The 23830-nt window shown below is 58.0% G+C and overlaps 1 protein-coding gene across 4 annotated transcripts in view; it reads right to left on the reverse strand.

Moving 5' to 3' along the window:
* Positions 1–1985: 1985 nt before the first annotated feature.
* Positions 1986–23830, reverse strand: part of GIPC1 (GIPC PDZ domain containing family member 1) — a 43357-nt gene continuing 21512 nt past the window's right edge. For 2 of the 4 annotated variants that reach the window (XM_073318306.2, XM_073318308.2), the window contains 3 exons: positions 23531–23612; positions 22663–22799; positions 2770–3258 (listed from right to left, as the gene is read on the reverse strand). In XM_073318306.2, the coding sequence (XP_073174407.1) occupies positions 3031–3258; positions 22663–22799; positions 23531–23612 (447 nt within the window). In that variant the 3' untranslated portion in view covers positions 2770–3030. Of the gene's footprint in view, positions 2743–2769; positions 3259–22662; positions 22800–23530; positions 23613–23830 lie in introns of those variants that run through there. The other 2 variants (XM_073318309.2, XM_073318310.2) reach the window with 2 other exon arrangements.

The raw sequence follows: 23830 nt of genomic DNA on the forward strand, positions 1-23830 counted from the left end.
ATTCAATTCCAAATCCTCGTCTGTTACAGGAGCAGGGCCTGGATCCTGTCCCAAAGAGACCCAGTCGTCCCCCAACAGGAGGTCACAGCCGATATCTTGGAGAACCCCAACTACCAGCCAGCCCGATCCCTCCTGTATCTGCACAGGGATCTGGGCCATAGGCAGGGTGAGGGGCTTCATCCGTGGGGCCTTCACCCAGGTCACACAGCCCCTCAGCATCTGGTGAGGCTGCACCACCTGGGGTCTGACAACAGTTCTCTCTGTCCCAGGATCTCACCACCCCAGGAATGTCTCCCTATTGACCATCACCTTCCACTCCCACTGGGGGTCTGAGGGGCCTGAGCCCAGGAGAGTCCACACAGACATATATGCTGGGGCCAGAATGGGAGCCAGTCTGCCACCCCGCCCATCTGGCTAAACAGCTCTATGGCCTTGGGACCCAGGAAGGGGGCTAGACGCCAGAGCCTTTCTGCAGGGCCAGCCTGGTTCCAATTGAAGCCTTCCCAAAGGCTGTGAGACAGGCATCTGTATCTCCCCACTCCTTAACCTGGGGCAGCAATTTAGTGTCGAGGTTCCCTGTGGAACTGGCATCCCGAGATCCATCCCCACTCACCCCTGGACAGGTCCCTCTGCCTTTCAGCTCAGCCATCGCCAGTCCCTACTAGCGCTCTCTCCTGCTGCTCTGCTTCACGCCTTCCCTGTCTCTCATAGTCCTCTGACTCCTTCAATCTCAGCTCCAATTCCATCCATCTCAGATCCACCAACGGGGAACCCAGTGGAGACCCCCCTGCTGACGGGGACACGGGTCTCCGGGATGCCCGGCTGCTTCCAGGCTCTCTCGTGGCCCCAGCTGGGTCAGGAACCAGCTCCTTAGAGCGATCCTCCTCTTCTAATTGAGCAATCAGCTGTGCCTTAGTGAACTTTCCAATGCGCCACTCTCTTTCTCTGCACAGCTCTACAATGTCCTTCTTAAGGAGATGGTTATAGGCCATCCCCACGCCGTTCCCAAGTGGTCATGGACTCACAGGCCTGTGCTCTCTCAGCTCCCCACAGTCCCTGGAAGGAACCCCTTCAGTGTGACAGCCCTTCTCGGGGATCCACCTCTCTCGGGGATCCACCTCTCTCGGGGTTAAGCCTCCGCCTCCTGGAACCGCACCTCTCGGAGCCTTCAGCACACCTGTTTCTCGCGAATCCCACTTCGTTCTACTGCTCCCCAGTCACTTACTGCAGGATGCTCTGTCCACGGGGTGGAGTTTATCCCACCGTTGCCACCAGTTGTCACAGAGTCACCGGGGCGATGCTCTGGAACTACTCCACACGAAGCCAGTCAGGACTCTGGGGGAGCCTCCTCTCTCCAAGCAGACTGTCGCCAGGGCAAGAAGCTTACACAGCTTTGACATTCCTGGGTCTCACCTTGGAGCATTCAGCATCCCCTTCCACACCATGCGCTTCCCACAGCGAGTCCACCCGGGCGGGGCTCCTGGGGAAGCCAGAAGGTCCTGCACCCCAACTCCGCAATCAGACGTGACTCTCAGCCAGCCAGTAAAACAGAAGGTTTATTAGTTGTCAGGAACATAGCATAGAACAGAACTTGTTAGAAATCAGTGACTTTCAGCCAAGTCCATCTTGGGGAGTCCTGGGCCAGAAGCCCTGGACCCCCCTCTTCCAGTCCCTCCAAGCAGACTGCCAGCTTCCAGCGACCCGACCTCCAACACTCCCGTTACTCTTCCTCCTTGTCTTTGTCTTGCTCCTCGGGCAAAGAGTCACCAGGTCGCCACCTGGTTGCATCCCCCTCCTGGGTCTCAGGATACGAAGGGCACTGGTCAGAGCATATGTGCAGGCAGCTGGAGCAGCGTCACCTGTCCCAGAGGTCTCAGCCAAAGTCACACACCCCTATTCCCACCACTGCATTATTGGTGCAGCACACAGGGAAACTAAGGCACACAGAGTATTCATGTGTTGTGGAAAACGAGTCACACCATCTGTTTGGTTCAAACAGTCTGAGGTCCTTTATTGAATACAAGTATGCAGAGAGAGGGAGACAGAGATGGTCACACGCAGGTACCACCCTGGTCTCTCTCAGTCCTGCCCCTATAAGACCAGTCTTATATAGGTTACAAATCCAAGCCAAATGATACATTTCCTTATCACTCAAGGATTGTTAGTAAAGCCTTATAAGGAGATAAAAAATGGTTTCATAATTAGTACACTGCTGACGCACTTGTTATTATCAAGACCTGCGGTTTGCTCGTGGCAGAGTTTTGTCAAGGGGCTTTTGCAGGTTTTGGGGGGGGGGGGTTGCATATAATGGACAGCTAGGGACTTCTGGCCCTTTAGCTCTTTTCTAGCAGGCGGTTGGCCTAGTCTGTTATCTGGGTCAAATACCACGGCCCAGCATACGCAAATGCTCTTAGCGCAAGCAAAGTCTTACAGAATGCAGGCCAGCAGGCCTCTTATGTTACCACTCTTGCCTATGCTGTATATAGTACATAGATCTTGTCGCAGAATGGGAAGGGGTCAGGTCACGCAAAACAGCAAAACTCACATCGGCTCGACAGTAAGACTCACACACAACATAACAAGGGGAAATCGCCACTTCGTCACACTGACATCTCTGGATAGTCTTTTTTGCTGCCCTGTCACAATGAGCTACTCTCACCTTTCTCCTCCTCCTGGCCCAGGGGTGGCTAGTTGTGACGGATCAGGTCACTCCCGTCACAGTTCGCTACCGTTTGATAAACTCTATTTTAAATGGGGACACAAATAAAAAGATGTTTTTCAAAATCTGAAAACTTTATGGTGGTAACAAGGTCTATAAACAAGAACAACTCACTGCACATTGCAACGTTTTCAAAAACAAGCATCTAAACTTGTTTTCAGATCGGGTTATTAACATGTATTTTTGTCTCTGTACATTTCAGCAAAAATACAGTTAAACTTCTCAGTTACCCATTTCCCTTCCAGCTGCATAATTCCAAGAAAACCAGAATATTTTTCAGAAGACCCAGCCGGCCAATGGTCACCTCCTCCTTAGACAAGACTTCTGGATTCTTTTCTAGCAACACCCTTCAGATAGCCACCTGCGCAGGAATCAGCCCTTGGAGTGCCGCGTGAACTGGAATTGGCAGCCTCCCAGCAAGTCTTTCTCGAGAACCAGTAACTTGTGCTCCCTTCTTGACTCCCGCAGCTCATCTCTCCTTGTCCCCCGCAGCTCATTGTCACTCTCTTCAAAGGTTTCAGAGTAGCAGCCGTGTTAGTCTGTATTCGCAAAAAGAAAAGGAGGACTTGTGGCACCTTAGAGACTAACCAATTTATTTGAGCATAAGCTTTCATGAGCTACAGCTCACTTCATCGGATGCATAAAGTGGAAAATGCAGTGAGGAGATTTATATACACACAGACCATGAAAAAATGGGTGTTTATCACTACAAAAGGTTTTCTCTCCTCCCACCCCACTCTCCTGCTGGTAATACTCTCTTCAAAGGTCACCTCCACCCAAGGAACCACTCCCTTGGGCTGGTGCCGCTCTACAACACTGGTTCGAGGATACAACGCCATGGCCTTCGCACGTGAGTACTCTTCCTTTGACAGTACGTTGGCTGGCTGGAGCCCATTAGGTAGGCTTGCCTCAGATGTAGGCTCTACAAGCACTCAATATCCATTGGTATTTCCTGGTACCCAGCAGCGTTTATCAAGGATCTTCCCTCTCCAGGGAGGAATAACTGTTTTCTGTCTTCCGGTCACTTGAACACTTCCAATCTGCCCCGCAGGGCCCAGGGAATGGTTCTGTCTCTGCTCGAGCCAGTCTTCTGCTCAGCACAGCATTCTTCTTAGAGTGCCCATGGCGGTTCATCCTCCTGGTTCCTTCTCCTGGCAACAGTAATTTCAACTCCCCAATGATGTTCATCCCTAGAACCCCTGGGACTCCTTCTCCCATATGCCTTTCTTCAAAGACTTTGTCTCTCAGGATGAAGAGCCGTTTTCATGGCACTGACTGATCCACATGTCTGCTTCGAGGCCTCCCCCCGCACTGGGATGGCCAATCCATTCGCTGCTGTTAGGCGTACAAACCACCTGCTGGCTCCTTGTCCTTCAAATATTTTTGAAAATGCAACTCAGTGAGGGTGGTGACTTCTGAGCAGGTATCAAACCAACAGCTGGGCTTCACCCCGGCGACAAGCACGTCAGCGGTTAGTCTCCGAACGCTCGCTCACAGATGTCGCTAGATACGCTGGCATTGTCCGAGTTCCTTTCAGCTCTGTATGCCGACTGATGTTCCAGCAGGGACAGGCCTAGGAATCCTTCTGCCGCTGTTTGGCCTTCTACTGTGGATGGGCCACTCACTCCTGGTGCCCCTTTGGTTCCGAGTGCCTGGGACTCTGGTCTCCTTCTCAGTGGACATTCTCGGCTAGTCTGCCCTGGCCTTTCACAAGTGTAGCAATCTACCTTCCCAGCTCGTCCTTCAGAGGGGATCTTCAGGATCCTGGGGCCTTGGGATACTGTGGCATAGGTGTACGAGGGGAGATTTTACCTTTCATCACCTGTTACCACCTTCAGCGTCTTCCGCTGTTAGCCTGCCAGTTTCCGGACAGCTTCATTTAAACTTTCCACGTCAACTGTGTTTGGGGCAGGGCCTTTTCCCAGTAGCTGCATTCCCTAGGCCTCCATTTTCTGGACGGGGCTTAGACGTGGCCGTCTCTGCCACAGAAACTTACTCTTCTTCAGACTACATAATGGCAGCCTGCATTAGTTCATGGAACTTCTTACTGGGCTCTTCTTTAAATATCCTCTTCATTGCATGGCCAAGGGCGTCATCCCAGTGCCCCACCAGGAACTGCTCTTTCAGGGCCATATCTGCATCCAGACCGCGTTGTGTGTCCTGGTGCTCCACATGGCCCATTCTCTCCCGATGCTCATATGTGTAGTCCTGAATGGTCCCCCCTGGATTCTGTGTCCGCTCATAGAATTCCTTGAGTCTGGTTCCAATGAGCACTTTGTCTCCACACTTCTAAGAGAAGCTGAAATATCTTCCCTATGTCTATCTTGTCAGCTGTTGCCATGAACTTCACTGTGGATGTGGCCTGGCCTTTGAGGTCCTCTTCCACAAAATCCATGTGATCTTCTCTGGGTCCTCTCAGAGCTGCCTTCACTGACTTAATCCATTCTTTTGTTGTGATGTCTCCTGGCTTTGCTGGGAAGCCGCTGAACTCAGATATCTTCCAGTCTCCTGGAGCATAAATGGTAGGAGGCTTCTTAGCTGCAGCAGCCTGCTGGTCTGTCACCACCTTGGCCAATGATAAAACCTCTCTGCTCAGATCTACCTCATCAAAATGCCTCAGCCCACTTCAGCAAACTGGGCCCGTAGTTCTTCAGTTCCAGCCATTGTAGGGTTCTCAGCCAGACCTGAACAGCGCTACCAGAATTCAACCAATAAATCAGTGGGGCGGATCCTACGGCTAGGGTCCTCTTGGTGATGCCAATTATGTGAGCGGGGGAATGGTCCTGCTATTGTGGGGAACTTTCCCTGCTTCTGCACTGCCTGGTGGAATCGGAAAGCGAAAGGAGCCGAGTCCTCACTCCAACTCCTTTGACCCGAAGTTGTAAAAGACAACAGCCTGTAACCCAGTAATGTCCCTTTGACTGGAGAGCTGTTAACAAGAGATTTAACATGGAATGGTCTCTTACAATATGTGGTAACTGCTTATGATGAATGGATGTATTTAGTTGAAAAACTCTGACTACCTGGTAACAATCTGGCCTTGGAAGTTTGCACAGTGCGATTGACACTCGTTTATCCCATCAGTGCAGATCTCTTTTTCATGTCCCTGCGCTGGCAGGCTGGGGCGAGTTCGGCACACGGATCCAGGAATGTGGCCTTGTGCAGCCAGAAGTTCTGCAGCCACGGCTCCTCATCCCACACCTGCATTCCGATGTGATCTCACCAGCTGGCTCTTGTTTCCCGGGCCCAGAACTGGAGCACCACCACTTGCAGCTGCTCCGTGAATGCCAGCACCAAATGTGAATTGCTTGTGGCTCTGTCCCGCAGCAATCTGTTCTGCACGGAATTGACAGGTTCCCCGCGTCTACTCTTGCGGCCGTGCAAATACTGCAGGGTCGTGCGCCCCTGGCCTCGCAACGCTCATAACGGTAGCGCAGAGCCATGCAAGCGCCGTGCGTCTGTCAGACACAGCGGACAGCAAGGAGGGCCACCTGGGTTTGTGGGGTTTGGGGAAAAGGTGCGAAACTTCTGGGACACGTATAAAATTATGGGATGGTGAACACTGCATTAGAGGAAGTTGACCCCATGCTCCCAGACACCCCCGTGGGACCCCTTTGGGCGCCAACATGCGTTGCCAAAACTTCCCAAAATACAGGGCGGTGGATGGTGGTGAGTTGCACAGTAGGCTGCCTACCCATGGTGCACCACACTCTGGATCCATACAAGCGTTGCTGCTGAGTACGCTCACCACCGACCCAAGGCGCCAAATAGGTGCACGCACAAGTGACGTATTAACTGCAGTGACTGCGGAGTTAACGTAAGTCTGCACGTCAGATGTGGCCTTAGGGACATGGATTGTTTGGGGGAGGTACCAGCAAAAGTATGAGGCGAGGTCAAGATTCACTCAGGGGTTTCGGCTCCTACTATTGTGACTCTGGGCCTCCTGCACCCTAAAGGCTCAGGACCAAAAAGGCACATCAAAAGAACCCAGTATCATTTCTTTCTTTTTTTCAGTCTCACGACTTGGGGGTGTACCACTCATGATTTTTGAATTCTTGGGGTTATCAAGCAATCTTGCGGTTGTTGATGGGTTTTCATTATGTTGTGAAGGTTAAAGCTATAACTGGGTTCAAAAAAAAATTCGATAGGTCCATCAATGGGTATTAGCCAATATGGCCAGGGATGCAACCCCATGCTCTGGGGGTCCCTAGCCTCAGATTGCCAGAAGCTGGAACTGGATGACAGGGGATGGATCACTCGATGATGACCTGTTCTGTTCATTCCCTCTGAAGCACCTGGCCTGGCCACTGTCGGTAGACAGAATACTGGGCTAGATGGACCATTGGGTTGACCCACTGTGGCCGTTCTTATGTTCAGTAAAAGTTACAGTAGATTTTTGCCTTTGAAAAGGATTTAATTTGAGACAGTGTACGGCCCTTTGGGAAGCAGGCTCCACACACAAGCAGTGACGTGAAAAAGCACTAAGGGCTGGATTGAGAGGAGAAAGAACAGTTGAGGAAGGCAATCCCCCACTAGTGGATCAAATGGAAATGGAGACGTTTTGACACCAGGCCAGGAAATCAGGCAGATTGGAAGTCACATGGGCCAAGAGAATAAACTTATGCTAGAAAAAGAAAAAGGAAAATTTGGAATGAAAGATTCCAAATGAAAACTCTCAGTAAAAACACAGGCAGTGCGGTACTAGGAACACAGACGGCATTGCTAAAACGGCCAGCAACTATTTACTTTGAAAAAAGAACAGGGGGACTTGTGGCACCTTAGAGACTAACAAATTTATTAGAGCATAAGCTTTTGTGGGCTACAGCTCACTTCATCGGATGCATAGAACGGAACATATAGGAAGAAGAGATATATATATACATACAGATAAGTTGGAAGTTGCCATGCAAACTGTGAGAGGCTAACTAGTTAAGATGAGCTATTATCAGCAGGAGAAAAAAACTTTGGTAGTGATCATCAAGATGGCCCATTTAGACAGTTGACAAGTATGCTAAGTATCCTCACGCCTTCTTGTCAATTGTCTAAATGGGCCATCTTGATTCTCACTACCAAAGTTTTTTTCCTCCTGCTGATAATAGTTCTTAACTAATTAGCCTCTCACAGTTTGTATGACAACTTCCAACTTATCTGCATGTGTATATATATTTCTTCTTACTATATGTTCCATTCTAAAATAAGAACAGGAGGACTTGTGGCACCTTAGAGACGAACAAATATATTTGAGCATAAGCTTTCGTGAGCTACAGCTCACTTCATCGGATGCATTCGGTGGAAAATACAGTGGGGAGATTTATATACATAGAGAACATGAAACAATGGGTGTTACCATACACACTGTAAGGAGAGTGATCACTTAAGGTGAGCAGTTGACAAGAACTTCTGAGGAACAGTGGGGAGTGGGGGAATAAACTTGGGGAAATAGTTTTACTTTGTGTAATGACCCATCCACTCCCAGTCTCTATTCAAGCCTAAGTTAATTGTATCCAGTTTGCAAATTAATTCCAATTCAGCAGTCTCTTGTTGGAGTCTGTTTTTGAAGTTTTTTTGTTGAAGAATTGCCACTTTTGTGGTCTGTAATTGAGTAACCAGAGAGATTGAAGTGTTCTCCGACTGGTTTTTGAATGTTATAATTCTTGACGTCTGATTTGTGTCCATTTATTTATTCTTTTACGTAGAGACTGTCCAGTTTGGCCAATATACATGGCAGAGGGGCATTGCTGGCACGTGATGGCATATATCACATTGGTAGATGTGCAGGTGAACGAGCCTCTGATAGTGTGGCCCTATGATGGTGTCCCCTGAATAGATCTGTGGACACAGTTGGCAACGGGCTTTGTTGCAAGGATAGGTTCCTGGGTTAGTGGTTCTGTTGTGTGGTTGCTGGTGAGTATTTGCTTCAGGTTGGGGGGCTGTCTGTAAGCAAGAACTGGCCTGTCTCCTAAGATCTGTGAGAGTGATGGGTCGTCCTTCAGGATAGGTTGTAGATTCTTGATGATGCGTTGGAGAGGTTTTAGTTGGGGGCTGAAGGTGACGGCTAGTGGCGTTCACTCTCACAGATCTTGGGAGACAGGCCAGTCCTTGCTTACAGACAGCCCCCCAACCTGAAGCAAATACTCACCAGCAACCACACACCACATCTGTAGCTCACGAAAGCTCATGCTCAAATAAATTGGTTAGTCTCTGAGGTGCCACGAGTCCTCCTGTTCTTTTTGCGAATACAGACTAACACGGCTGCTACTCTGAAACTATTCTATAGAATAGAATATCATGGTTGCAGGGGATCTCAGGAGGTCATCTAATCCAACCCACTGCTCAAAGCAGGACCAATCCCCAAATGGCCCCCTCAAGAATTGAGCTCACAATCCTGGGTTTAGCAAGCCAATGCTCAAACCACTGAGCTACCCCTCCTCCTTCATGCAGCTGATGAAGTGGGCTGTAGCCCATGAAAGCTTATGCTCTAATTAATTTGTTAGTCTCTAAGGTGCCACAAGTCCTCCTGTTCTTTTTGCGGATACAGACTAACACGGCTGCTACTCTGAAACCTATTTACTTTGAAATATTATTGATGATGATTTGCTATTCAAACGTAAATTAAACAGCACAGCGACATCCGTCTGCCCAGCGTGGTAAACGATGAAGCGCGACGAGGAATAAAAAGAACATTTTAAAAAGTCAACAATTCAAAGGAGCAAAGCTATCTTTCGAATGGATGCCAAGCAAAGGAGCTCACTTCAGGGAATCACAGCAGCAGATAAGACAAATGTGGGACTTGCCAGGAGACTGTCTTCCACCCCCAGTGATAACTGCAATGAGTTTTCTACATGTGGTTCGTAAAGCAGGTTGGAAACCTTTGTGCTGAGAGGCACTGTGTAAATGTAATATTTAATATAGATAATTGTAGAATATCAGGGTTGGAAGGGACCTCAGGAGGTCATCTAGTCCAACCCCCTGCTCAAAGCAGGACCAATCCCCCATTTTTGCCCCCAATCCCTAAATGGCCCCCTCAAGGACTGAACTCACAACCCTGGGTTTAGCAGGCCAATGCTCAAACCACTGAGCTCTCCCTCCCCCTGTAATAATACCAGGAATTTCAAGATAACCTTATTCATATTGATGCGGACAGGAAGCTGAGAAGCGATGGTGTTAAATACTCAGAATGTGTGACACGTAGTGTTTGGGGGGCGTATGGGGACAGACTCTGCCCATCCCCATCCCCCGGCCCCCACATTTGCCCCCCTTTCCACCCCTATAAACAGCAGGCAGGAGGTTTTAATCCCAAGTTGAGGGCCAGGGCCACAACAGATGTTACTGAGCATACTCAGTAGCTGCCCAGCAGCAAAATCTGCCAAGTAGCAATTTGGGACATTGCAGCTGCCCTTGAAGGAGAGGGCGAGGGCCAGGGCCAGGGCCAGGGCCAGGGCCAGGGCCGACTTCACCCCAGAGAGAAGCTGGAATAGCAATGCATGCTGGGAAAGCGGGAGGGGGGCTCGGGAGCCCTGCATCCCTGCCCATCCGCCAGGCCATGATTCCCCCACAGGGCACATCTGGACATCAGTGCCACCCAGCTGAGGGCCCCTCTGCACCCGCCCCTCGCAGGGCACATCTGGTTAGGCATCGCTGCATCCCTGCCAGGGAGGCCCCCCCATGGCTGGGGGCAGAGTCCTCAGGTCAACCTGATCACCCCTCGTCCTCCCCACCTCGCCCCCATGCCTGGATTCCCTGGGAGGGGGATTGTGGCACTAGCAGTGACAATGAGTGGAGGGGCTGGGGGGGGGGGGGACGGGAGGCTGCTCAGACCCTAATGGGGGGGCCTGGCTTGGGTTCCATTCCCCCTCCCCCTTACCCCACCCCTGTCCTCCTTGAAGAACAAAACCAGACTCGTAGTTGTTTTGATTCCATGTAAACAGGAGGAGACAGGATACGGGGGTGGGGGCTGGTACTTAACGCCCCCCCCCCCGGTCCAGGAACCGGGCACCTCCCAGCAACAGCCGCGCCCCAGCCAGCACACGCGTGCCCTTACACAACACGCTTACCCAACTGCAGTCACGTGCCAGCGTGTGCTGGTTACAATCCCTCAGCCCCCCACAACCACAGGCCCCCCGCGGCGCGGCTCCGCACCCGCAAACGCCCCCTGCTGTGCAGACCTACACCCGCACACGTGTGTGCTGCTCTCGACCCCCCCCACCCCGCTGCGCAGCTCCACGCCCGCACACGTGTGTGCTGCTCTCGACCCCCCCCACCCCGCGGCACGGCTCCTCACCCGCACATGTGTGTGCTGCTCTCGACCCCCCCCACCCCGCGGCGCGGCTCCACGCCCGCACACGTGTGAGCTGCTCTCGACCCCCCCCCACGGCACGGCTCCACGCCCGCACACGTGTGTGCTGCTCTCGACCCCCCCCACCCCGTGGCACGGCTCCACGCCCGCACACGTGTGTGCTGCTCTCGACCCCCCCCACCCCGCGGCGCGGCTCCACGCCCGCACACGTGTGAGCTGCTCTCGACCCCCCCCCACGGCACGGCTCCACGCCCGCACACGTGTGTGCTGCTCTCGACCCCCCCCACCCCGCGGCACGGCTCCACGCCCGCACACGTGTGTGCTGCTCTCGACCCACCCCGCGGCACGGCTCCACGCCCGCACACGTGTGTGCTGCTCTCGACCCACCCCGCGGCGCGGCTCCACCCTTGCACACGTGTGTGCTGCTCTCGACCCCCCCCACCCCACGGCGCGGCTCCATGCCCGCACCCGTGTCCTGCTGCCTAACATGCTCGCCCAATGGCGTGTGCTCTAATCATTCCATGCCCCCCCCATGACACCCCCTCCAGCACGGTCAGGGAGAAGCAGGTACAATCACGGAGGTCCTCGCAACCGCACACACCAACAGCACCCCCCCCCACAGGTGTGTGCCCTGACACAACACGCACGTGCTCAGTCACACCCTTGCTGTGGCTCACAGTCACAATCATTCTTCCCCTCACAACCACACACTCCTACACTTTGCTCCCCACACAAACACACACACACAGCCCGGCCCAGGAGACAGACCCCTCCCCACACATACCCAGCTCAACCACAGCACCCGACCGCCGTCACCCGTGGCCGGATTACAGCGTGTCCCCTGCACAGAGCCCTCGAGCTGGCCACGCGTGTTGCTACGCCCCTTCTCCCCCGCACGGCTGGTCGAGGAGTTACGAAGTGCATCTGATTGTGATTGCGAGGAAGCATGCGTGCGCGTGTGGTGGGCGGGGTGTATGCTGGCAGGGAAAGGAGAGTGGGGGGGTGTTTGTGCGTGTGTCCAGCAGTGTGTCCCTGCGGTTGCGGTGGGACCCAGCTGTTACATCCCCGGCGCGGCGGTTGCAGTCGCCTGCGAATGTTGCAGATTTCCTGGCTCATTGTTGCTCAACTCCCCCTTCCCTGCCCCCATGCTGCCCCCCCGCCCCCATCACAGTTTGCAGGATGAGACGGGCAGGGTGGGCACGACCCCCTGGCACCTGTTGGGCGGTGATCTGCTCGGTTGTTTTTCCATTGGTGTGGGAGGAAAGGCACCAGCGTGACCTTCCCCGCAAGCTAACAGCCTCCCTTGGGGGGAGCCTCCATGGGTCTTTGGAAGTTCAGGGGTTTGTGGCTGGGGTGCTGGGGGTGAGCGGAAGGAAGCCCAGAGCGCTGCGGGAGGGAGGATGGAAGGAGGCCCGGGGCGCTGTGTGTGGCCCGGAGCACTGCGGGGGCGGGGGAAGAAGGCCCAGGGCTCGGGGGAGGGGGAAGAGGCCTGGGGTGCTGGGGGTGTGAGGAGGCCCGGGGAACAGGGAGGGGGGAAGAGGCCTGGGGCACGGGAGTGGGAAGGGGGGGGAAGAGGCCTGGGGCACTGAGGGGGCGGGAAGGAGGCCTGGGGCCTGGGGGGGAAGAGGCCAGGGGCGCAGGGGAGACCCAGGGCCATGTAGTCTATGAATTTAGGCAGTTGTGTCATGTGGGAATCGGGACAGAGCTCAAATGCCTCCCACGCCAGGGGCAGGCGACCAAGGTCACACTAGGTCTGGGCCCAGTCCCAGGGCCTGCAGCAACTGACCCCACACCTCCCTCCAGGCACAGGGCTTGGGGCACCTTGGGAGAGGCAAGAGGCTGCAGGGGTCACCAAGCAGCGTTCACAGCCGCCGGCTCCCCACAGAGGGATCTGCTGCTCTTCGGGGCTCCCCCTAACCCCCCATGTAGACGGATGGGAGCTAGGACTCCTGGGTTCACGGCCTGGCTCTGCCACCCCCAGGTGACCCTGGGCAAGTCCCTGCCTCCCTCGGTCCATCTGCTCTGCACAGACTGGGGGAGTTGGGGGCCCCGGGCATGCCAGGTTCCCCAAGGCGCTGCTCCCACAATCCCCTGGGGTGCACAGGGCCAAGTCAGTCCCCACCTAGGACCTTTGAAATGCAAAAACCCCGGCACCCCTGCACGCAAGACAAGCCGGCCGCAACCCCAAGTCAATGCTGCAACCCCCCTTCAACAGCCACTTACTGTATCTAGAGTAGAGAGAGGACGCACATAGATAAGATTCAGAGGAGCAGCCGTGTTAGTCTGTACCAGAGAAAACAACAAGTCGTCCTTGTGGCATCTTAGAGACTAAGAAATTTATGCCCAAATGAATTTGATAGACAGATTGAGCATCATTTTAGGCGGTGGCCGAGGGGCAGCGCAGCCCCTGTAGCTGGCCAGACACCGGAGCCATCGCCGGCCCTGTGTAGAGTGAGAATCAGGCACATCTCTAGACCCACATAAAAAAACATCCCCCCCCCCCGGCAGATTAAACGATTTTTCTGGCAACTGGCATATCCATAAAAAACCCAGCCAGGCGGGTCCAATACTGGCCAAGTGGGAACCCTCCCACTCTGCAGTTTATGGACTGGTCACCCCCTTTCTGGGCCTGATCCCCAACCTTGCCACTGGCTCAGGGGTGGGAGCAGCAGCGGGCGGGGGAGGGGCACGGCGGGTTCCTGGGGCCAGCAGGGTTTTTCGGATAGGGGTGGGGGGAGCAGGCTGGGCTGCCGCATTATCTGGGGTTGGGGGCCTGGGAGGCCGGGCCTCCTCCTTCCAGCCTCCCCCACCTCTCTAGGAAAGTAACGGGGTGGGAGGCAGGAACAGAGCCTAGGGGAGAGCCAGGCCCAGCTGGAATCAACTGGATGGGTCTGGGATTTGGGGGAAGGGGGCTGATTTAAATGGGGGTGTCCCATTACATGGGGGGAAGGGATAAATTAACTGCCTTGAAGCTGGGGAGGGGGTCGCTCAGTCTGAGCTAAGGATGGCGGGGGGGTGGCCTGGCTTGGGTAAATCCCCTCCCCCCTGTGTCCCATGGGGAGACCAAGCAGGGACCCACTCGGCAAACCCCCATTGGCACCAGAGTGGGAACCTTCTAAAATGCCCCAGCCCCACAGTGAGCGTGACCGGGAAGGGGGGTGGGGGACTCCCACAGGGCTGGGAGGATTTGTGTGTTCGGGGGGCATTTGAGGGAGCACATGGGGAGCGGGCGGATCGGGGCTGTGGTGACTGTCCACACTAGCCTGGAGACAGCACGACTTGCCCAGAGTGGAGGTAGTGGCAGGCGGTGGCCTTGTGCCACGAGGGGGCGGGTGTTTGTGCACAAAGGGGTCTCTGCTGCAGTAGCTGGGGGGGCTGTACCAGATGAGTGTCGTGGGCTCTCTGCCCAGAGCCCCCCACAACCTCCCCACTGTGCACCCTGCAGATACACACCCAGCCAAGCCCCTCCCGCAACACCCCCCAGGCTTCACCCCCCCCAACTCTGCTCTCTCTCTCTCTCTCACACACACACACACACACACACACACACACGTCCTCTCCCACCACCAAGCCCCTCGCTGTGTCCCAGCGCCCCCTGCTGGTCACAAAATGAACTCCGCACAGAGAGCTCTCCAGCCAGCCTCTCCCCCAGGGCTTAGGGCTGGGATTTGGGGCCACAGGAGGGGCCCCCAGACTTTGGCTGCTCGCTCCAGGAACATTCCCAGGCACCTACGCTGCCAGAACCCAGGGGCTTTAGTAGCCTCGTTCCTGCCACAGAGGTGAGATGCAGCTGCCTCTGGGGTGGAGCTGGGGACAGTTTACCAGCCTCACAGTGACGGGGGGCAAGAGAATCTGGGCACTGCCCCATCTATGGCTGGGGCTTCAGACCCTGCTATGGGTGACTGGGACAACCCCCTCCTGGGAGAGGGCAGCCAATCAGGCGGACAGCCCGGCTGAGGCAATGACAGCGCCTCCTGCTGGGGGCTCTGAACAGCCCAGCCCCTCCCCAGGAGCTTGCTGCTTCCCCCAGCCCTACCTTTACATGACCCCACCCACCTTCTCCCTGCCACCCTGCCAACAGCTGGCAAACCCGTGTTTCCCTGGTCCCAAGGATCAGACACTGCCCCTCGGCCAGGGGGAGGGCGACCCCCCACATGGCCCAGATGTTCCCCCCAAGCCCCAGCTGGGCAATATCCTTCTTCAGGAGCAGCATGGGGACTTGGGCAGGCCTAGCAGGGCATAGATGCTCCCGCCCCCCACCTCCAGCCAGGGCTCCCCCGAGCCACCCCTGCTTCCCGTTGCTTGTCCCATTTCCTGGCCTCAGCTGCCCTTGGCAGGATGGGATGTTTGTTCCTGCTGGCACAGACACAGCCTGCGTCCTTGTCTGTCTCTCCCCCCCCCCGCCGCCCTCTGGGCCGCTGCCTCTCATGCTGGGAGGGGTGTGAGGTCTAGTGGTTAGAGCAGGGGGCTGGGAGCCAGGACTCCTGGGTTCTAGTCACTGGCTCTGGGAGAGGAGGTGGGGTCCCATTCCAACCCTGCCGCTGTCCCCCCTGTGGGTCCTGGGGATGAGGACGAAGCCTGAGGCACTGCAGGGGGATTTGTTGATGTGGCCCAGGGCACGTGGGGCCTGAGACGCTGGGATTAGAGAAAACCTCCACCCAGCCGCACTTAGTGCCTCGGGAGCAGCCAGCATCCGAGTCTGGGCCCAGCCTGCCCTTGAAAATCCCAGCACTCGGCCTCTGGTTCCACTTCACGATCTGCTGAGGCAGCGGGGCCCCCTCAGAGTCAGGGGCTCCAGCCCAGCTCCCTTTGGACCATTATCTGGGGAGACGGGACTCCAGTGCCAAGGGAATGAGTGACTGGGGGCAGGAGCTGTACAGCCTCAGAGGCCCCTCAACCCCGCCCCGCAGCCCCCTGCTGCCCCAGCCCTGTCTGCGTCCCCCCAGGTTGGCCATCGCGGGAAGGCTGGCCACCACCTTAGCCTCACTTAGGCCAAGTCTCCACTAAGGTAAGCGGCCAGAGTATTCATGTCCTGGCTGAGTGGCCCTTTGCTGGCTGTGGATCGTTATCCCCATCAGTCAGACAGACAGCACCCACAGAGACGAACTTATCGGCCTTAACTGCTGGTAGGTCGCGAGTGTGTCTGCTGAAACGGGAAAGCGCTCGCCCGGATCTCGCAGGGGTTGGATATGGAGATGCCTAAACTGGCTGGCTTTGGCTCTGGCTTGCAAGGTGAAGCTCCAGTTCGTTATCACTTCCGTGAGAAGCCGCACTCTGCGCATACAGGGAAGCGCCGGCAGCAGCTTGGGGGTCAGCCCCACATGCCGGACACGCTCTACCCAGCTGACGGGTCCACCTGAATGGCTCCAACTTTCTTGCCCTTCTTGAAGGGTGGATAGTTCACAGGATCTAGCCTTCCATCTGAACAACCGCCTGGCCAATCAACCCCCCGGTCTGTGCTGGGAACTGTCCAGGCCCAGTCCAGCCAGGGGTCACCCACTTAGACGTCTAACATACCGGTGCCATCCCACTGCCTCCCCATCGCCTTGATCCAGAAGCCAGCGGGAGCCTCCTTGTGAGCAGAGGCGGATGGTTTAGGAATCGCCGTCCGCACTCCGTCCCGGTGAATATCGCGCAACAATTTGAGGCAGAAGTTGGCACACTCATCTCGGTGATTTGGAGTTGAGCTCACGCACCTGTATCATTAGTGGCTGTCCCAGCCGCTCGTTAGCGTGAACTTAGTGTGTGTTGGCTCACAGGCTCCCCCCCCCCCCGGCAAACGTCGATGTGCTGCCATCACCCGTAGCGCATGGAGGGCGACCCCGGAGGAACGTGACCTGCTCACGCGAGGCTGACAGCGGTTGCCACGGGGCTGAGAAGCTGCCTGCCTCCAGAAGAAAACACGGATCCGGGCAGCTCCGGCTGGCGTGCCAGGGTTGTCTTGGCGACATCTTCGTCCTGCCCATGGGCTCACGTGCAGTGCCGCCGGCCCAGTGCCAATCACAGAGGAACCGCAGCGGATCGGGGCCGCCAGCCACGGTCTTGCAGGGCGGCAGCGGCTCTGGGACGGAGAGGCAGGCGTGACTGCGGGCAGCGATGCAGACGGGGTGCAGACCATTGGAGGGTGAACTGCCACAGCGGGCTGCCCTCCACCACGCAGCGGAACGAGACATCAGCGTGCGACACACATGAAAGCAGCAGCCCCGCTGGGGCCCCTCACTCCCGACCCGCAGCCCCCTGCTATTCCAGCCCTGGGCTGCCCCTCCTCCCAGCCCCGCTGGTGCCCCTCACTCCTGACCCGCAGCCCCCTGCTATTCCAGCCCTGGGCTGCCCCTCCTCCCAGCCCCGCTGGGGCCCCTCACTCCCGACCCGCAGCCCCCTGCTATTCCAGCCCTGGGCTGCCCCTCCTCCCAGCCCCGCTGGGGCCCCTCACTCCCGACCCGCAGCCCCCTGCTATTCCAGCCCTGGGCTGCCCCTCCTCTCAGCCCCGCTGGGGCCCCTCACTCCCGACCCGCAGCCCCCTGCTATTCCAGCCCTGGGCTGCCCCTCCTCCCAGCCCCGCTGGGGCCCCTCACTCCTGACCCGCAGCCCCCAGCTATCCCCACAGGTTTTATAGTGGGGGTGCTGAGAGCATTTTAACCAAACTGTAAATCCTGCATGTAATGGAAACCACTTAAAGCCAGAGTTCCAGCACCTACGATCCCAGCCTAATGAGGGGAGCACCCCCTGTTGAGCCCAGAGTGGGGGCAGCCACCGGTGCAGACGCCTGTCCAGGAGGAACCTGGCTGAGCTCCATGTCCACCGGCAGCAGTGTCGAGCCCAGGCCATCCCGGCTGGACTGGAACCAGTGACGCATTCTGGCCTGGGACATGAAGTCCGTGTCCCAAGTCCTGGGGTCACCTTCTGGGAAGAGTGAAACTCATGGAGCACAGCCTGGGGGTGGGGGTGGGGTCTTGCCAGGTCGACACCAGGCACCTAAGGGGCTGAGGCAGGCAAAGGAAGGGGCACTGGAGCTGGGGAAGGGGCAGCCGGTGGCAGCGAAATGCTGGCAGCTCCAAGCCCCAGAGCCAGGGCTCCCTTCCCGTGCTTGCCCATCTCCTTGGCGAGGGGGCTGCAGCCCGGCTCTGTGTCTGGGGCAGGAACCCCAGGACAGGCTGCAGCTGGCCTCGTGCCCCTGACCCTGGCTGAGGTTTAGGTGTTTATATGGTCAGCAGCCCCACGCCAGGCAGGGCAAAGGGGCCCACAGGGGTCTTTGACAGCAGGGCCAGAACCTTGCGACTCCAGCTGAAGCTGTGGGACGGGGGTTAAAAGAGAATTAGCCCAGACGGAGCTGAGCCAGGGCAGCAGGACTCACCCTCCGGCTTGGTGGGAACACCCTGGGGGATCATTTTACCACCAGTGGGCATGGCTCTGGCTCTACCCCTCATCTTAAAGCCAGAACTACAGCACCGCCGTGGGGTCAGCACTGACTGCCAGGGGAGAGCCCCCCTTGCTGAGCCCCCCCCCCGACCCGGCAGCACAGCGCCCCCTAGCACCATGCTGGGGTCAGCACCGACTACCAGGGCAGAGCGCCCCCTGCTGAGCCTCACCCTCCCTGCAGCACAGCGTCCCCTAGCGCCGCCATGGGGTCAGCACTGACTGCCAGGGGAGAGCCACCCTGCTGAGCCCCCCTCCCCCCGTCCCTGCAGCACAGCGCCCCCTAGCACCATGCTGGGGTCAGCACCGACTGCCAGGGCAGAGCGCCCCCTGCTGAGCCCCCCTCTCCCTGCAGCACAGCACCCCCTAGCGCCACCCTGGGGTCAGCACTGACTGCCAGGGCAGAGCGCCCCCTGCTGAGCCCCACCCTCCCTGCAGCACAGCGCCCCCTAGTGCCGCCCTGGGGTCAGCACTGACTGCCAGGGGAGAGCGCCCCCTGCTGAGCCCCCCTCTCCCTGCAGCACAGCATCCCCTAGCGCCGCCCTGGGGTCAGCACGCTGTGGGGAGAATGCCCCCTGCTGAAGCATCGCCCCTGGTGTCTCCCATCCCCTTGGTCTCCCTGTTAGCCTGCCCTCTGACTCCAGGGAAGGCGGAAGTCGCAGAGGGCAGCTGCTGAAGGGATACATGTCCACCCCCAACCCCAGAAAGCCAGGCCCAGGACAGCCATACAACTGGCACTGAGTGCAGGCTCCGGGGCGAGGCAGCTCGGGGTCTGCTCTATTGCACTGAGCAGGACCCAGCATCAGGGCAGAGTGGGGAGACAGGCATTGAGGGGGCAGGAACCTCCAGCGGGGCCTCGCCTTGGAGCCTCAGGCAGGGGGGTGTGTGATGGCTGAGCTAGGCCTGCCTGTTCTTTCCTCCAGTGCTGCCCCCTGGGAAGGATGCTCTGATCGGACCCTTGCAGAGGGAGCTGCTAGTGGGGCGGGGGGGGCCTGGGCTTTGGTACTGCCTCCTGTTGTACCCACTGCCCAGCCCCACAGCACGACCAGGCTCCCCAGCGCCCACCCCTGCCCTGCAGCTGTAGGCAAGTTCCCGACTGCCCCAGGCACGGCCCATGCCTGACGCACTCCCTGCCCCCGCAGACATGCAGCTGGTTGGCTAGAGTCGATATATTTTTATGTTAAAGATGCTTTACAGGTAAAATACAAAAATAGGCCCTGGGAGGAGGGGGGGGGGGTCTGCAGCAGCTCCCAAGGGACTGGGGTTCAGCAGAGGGGTCACAGCTCACTTCCATCACAGCATGAGGGGGGGCGCAGGGGCCTGGGACTCCAAACCCTGACCACGTCCTGCTCAGCAGGGGGTCACTCCCCACCCTGGGGGCCTGGAGCCCCTTGCAATGGAACCATCCCCTCCAAGTCCCGTGCTTTGCACACTCCCCCTCTGAGCCGGGGCCCAGGCCCAAGCACCAGTGCTGGGCTTAGTGTCGTGGATACGGGAGGTGCCTGAGGGCTGGAGAGTGACTGAAGAAGCTGGGGGGCAGGGAGCAATCCTGGGGCTCCCAGCCTGCAGCCCGGGAACAGGGGCGGGACGGGATATAAATATTGCAGCACGTAGAGTTTTACAAACATTGCGTGTCCTCACACCCGCCCTGCGAGGTAGGTCAGTCCGATCCAGCGTGAATGGATAAGACAAGACAGAGAGAGGAGGGACATGCCCAAGGGTGAGAGGTGGAGGCAGGTCTGAGAACAGAACCAGGAGTTCTGGGCTGAAATGCCCCGGTCTAATCCGTAGGGGCCCCCCAACTCCCAGAGACAGAATCCAGGAGTCCTGATCCAGCCACTCAACCGTGGGCCTTCTTTTAGAGAAGGATCTTGAAAAACTCCAAGCCAGCCCAAGGGGACCCCAGCCATTCAGCATTTTGTGTGTCAGCTCACCCCCCCCACCCCCCATGGGTGCAGTGGGGGATTCACTCAGAGTAAGGTGTGAGAGGGAGGTGTTAGGTGCATCCACACATGGGGCACTGCGGAGGGGGTTGGGAGGGACAGTGTTATGACAGGCTCAGAGTGGTGAGCGAAACCCCACAACGGGCTCCAGGGGCAATTAATCATCACAGAGCGTAAATGCTAGGAGAGATCATTAACCCACCTGCCTGGGTTACAGATGGGACATTAGGGCCAGTGCTGGAGCCATGGAGGGAAAGGGGGAGGAGGGCACCCCCCCACCCCTGAATAAGGGGGCAGGGATAATCTCTTTACAGAGGAAGTCAGAGCAGCATGAAGCAGGCAAGGGACCTTGACTGAGCCAGAGGAGGGAGCCTAGATCAGCTGGGAAACCCACCACAAGACCCAGTGACGTATACAGCCTGAAGGGTCTGGTGCACCTGCTCCGGTGGGGAGACAATTCAAACTCTTCTCCCCCCGCCCCCGAGAATGGAGAGGAGGGTAGATGGGTGGGAAGGAAAGGTGGGCTGGGGAGCTGTGAACAGAACAGGCCCCTGACTGGCACAGGGCTGTTGCCTGGCCTGATTGCTCAGGGTGGTTTTTGGCAGGAGGCAGGTGGATTTAACCCTCTGACCACCCCCCACGGCTGCGATGCTCCGGGGCAGCAGTAGGGGGTGGGCGCTGCCTGGCTGTCTGAGAGCTAAGGGACACGCCCCATCACACTCACCCTCTGCCCGCAAGCCAGCAGAGACCAGCTGCTTTGAATGTGGGGTGTGAACCGCACAGCTAGGGGGGCGCAGGGCTCCAGCCTCAGGAACAGACGCATGACAAGAGACGCTCAGTCATTCCTGAGCGGCTCCCGAAGAATGCTGCTGCACCAGGTGGGGCTGGAGGTGGAGTGGGGACCTTCCCCCCCGGCCCACCCTCCCTGAAGGGGGGGGAGCAGTCCCAAGAAGCAGGACCGATCCTGGGGCTATTCCACTGTGGGAGGTGGGGCATGGCCCCACTGCCCCACAAAGAAACCTTTCTGGCAGCAGGTAAAACGGAGGAGGGGTCTCAGGGTGATGGGGCTCAGCTGGGACAGAGCCTGAACACACCAGACAGCTTCTGCCAGAAGGGGGCGGGAGCTTCCAGCTACCCCAGCCAGGTCTCTGCCAGCAGGGGGCATTGCAGGCTGTTGATTCCTTTCCCCTGGGTGGGGCAGGGAGGGTAACAGGGAGCAGGAGGAGGGGAGGGGAGCTAGCCACCCCCCGTCAAGTTGACAGCAACTCCCAGTCTCACACTGCCTTTGAGGGGAACTAGGGATCTCAACCTTGCTCGGGGCTGCAGAACCACCCGAGGAGCCGGTCCGCAGCCCCCCACGCTGCCTGCCCCCGCCAGCCTTGGGAGGAGGAAGGATTAAAGCACGTGAAGGGACAGGGCAGCACAGTACTAACAGAGCAGCATGGCAGGGAGCTGGAGTGAGCTGAGAATGCCCTTGGGGAGGAGTGGGCAGGCTGGTGCAGGCCCTCTGCCATCCGCAGCCCGCCCGGAGCAGCCTCGCTCCCGTTAGTGGTTAGATCAGTGCTGACAGGCAGCGGGGTGGGTGTACCATATAGGTGGGGGGGGGGGCACTCTGCTCGCAAACACCCACGCATGGAACACAGGCACCGGGGTTATTGCCCGGCGGGAGGCTGCGCCAAGGGACTCCCCGGCAGTGGCCGGGTTACCCTGCTGACTGAAGAGGGGATAGGGGTGCCAGGCCCTGCACCTGCCCGGACACACACCCTGCTCCACCCCAGGGAGCAGTGCAGGAGCTGGGAATCCTGTCCATCTCCTGACCAGCACCCAGAAGAGAAAAGGGGCCCAAAAAGGGGCCCCCTCACTCCCCTGCTGCCCCCCAGGACCAGGGAGGGAGCACCCCCAAGGGCCTGCCCATCCCTGCAGCCTTCCCCAGGGGCACACAATGGCTCAGCTTCTTGCTCCCTAACGCCCAGCAGCTGTCCCCTCCGCCGACACTAGTATTGGGGGGCCGGGGGGGGGGAAGGAGAGGAGAAGAGAAGAGTGAGGCTTTGAGCCCGACTCCCGCGCGGCGCCAGGAAGGGCTGCCTACAGTGAGGTGCACACACGGCCCTGGGTGGAGGGGAGGGGCAAGGAGCCGGAGCGTTTGCCAGAGCGGTGCTGGAGCCGGGCCCGTGGTGTAACCCCTACCCCCTGGTCCACACGAGGGCAGCGGCCCAGCCCTCCCTCGCCCAGCCCAAGGGCACAGCAGATCCAGCATGGGCAACAGCAGAGTCCTAGTAGCGCCCAACCTTGGCATCCCCGATGGCGCCCCACACGTCAAAGACGAACTCGTCGGGGAAGGCAAAGTCACCCAGCCGCTCATCCAGTGCCTCAGCGAACTCGTCGGGGTTCTGCTTGTCCTTCCCCAGCTCTACCATGGTGGCAGCTACAGAGAGCAGAGACGGGGGAGGGAGGGTAACGAGGAGCAGTCATTGCCACAACGTTACCTGTGGCAGGACATGCCAGCCCTAGTGCTATCCCACCGCTGACACCAACAGTGCCAACGCTGCGTGCATCCCGAGAGCACTGCCACGCCCTTGCCAGGAGCGCTAGACCCCCTGCGCCAACGCACTGCTCTTGCCCGCAGCCCTGGCTGACAGGAGCGGCCGAGGAGGCACGGCAGCTGGGAGCCCTGCGAGCCACCAGCCTGCAGAGCCTGAAGGGCTGATTAGCTCTCCCTGTGCCCAGCCCAGCTTCCCAGAACACACTGACAAGCCTGCTGTCACTGCCACTTCCACAGTAACCCCCGAAATGCTGCTCTGTGCCCCCGGGAGAGCCCTGCTCACCTCTCAGAGAGGGGAGACGTCTCTCCTCACGCTCAATGCTGCACAGGAGGGATGCAGGCCTCTGGGCCACTAACAGCAGAGCTGGCTCTTAACTGCTGGGGAGTGTCCAGCTCCTCCAGTCCCAGCCCCTCCAGGCAGGGGCGCTGGAGGGAGCAGGGGAGGAGCACTGGCTGTGGGGGGTGCTACTAGCTACTCCAGCCTGGGCCTCTCCCAAGCTGCCCAGGAAGGATTCCCATACCGGCGGACCGTGACGCAGCCCTTTCCCCAACACCCCGATGCTTTGGGCACTCAGCCCCAGGGTGACTTGGGGGCTGCTTGGCAGAAGACTCACCCAGCTCTGTGTCGCGGATGCCCATGTAGCTCTCCAGCAGGTCGTCCACCTTCTCAATAGCCCTCTCCTCAAACGCAGACAGCTGGGGGGGCAGGAGAGCTGCTGAGCAGGAGACCGAGGCAAAAATATAGCTCCCCCCCCCCAACCCAGAACCCATGGGAAAAGAGGGGCCCTCTAAAGCCTCTTCCAACCCCGCCCATTCTTGGGCAGAGGGGTGTGGGTGTTGGGGGCCAGGGCTGGGATAGCAGTGGGCTACGTGTCGGGATTGAGGGGCATCGGCAGGGCTGTGGGGGAGCCCAG

The sequence above is a fragment of the Lepidochelys kempii genome, chromosome 20, assembly GCF_965140285.1.
Source record: "Lepidochelys kempii isolate rLepKem1 chromosome 20, rLepKem1.hap1, whole genome shotgun sequence".
Taxonomy (NCBI): Eukaryota; Metazoa; Chordata; order Testudines; family Cheloniidae; genus Lepidochelys; species Lepidochelys kempii.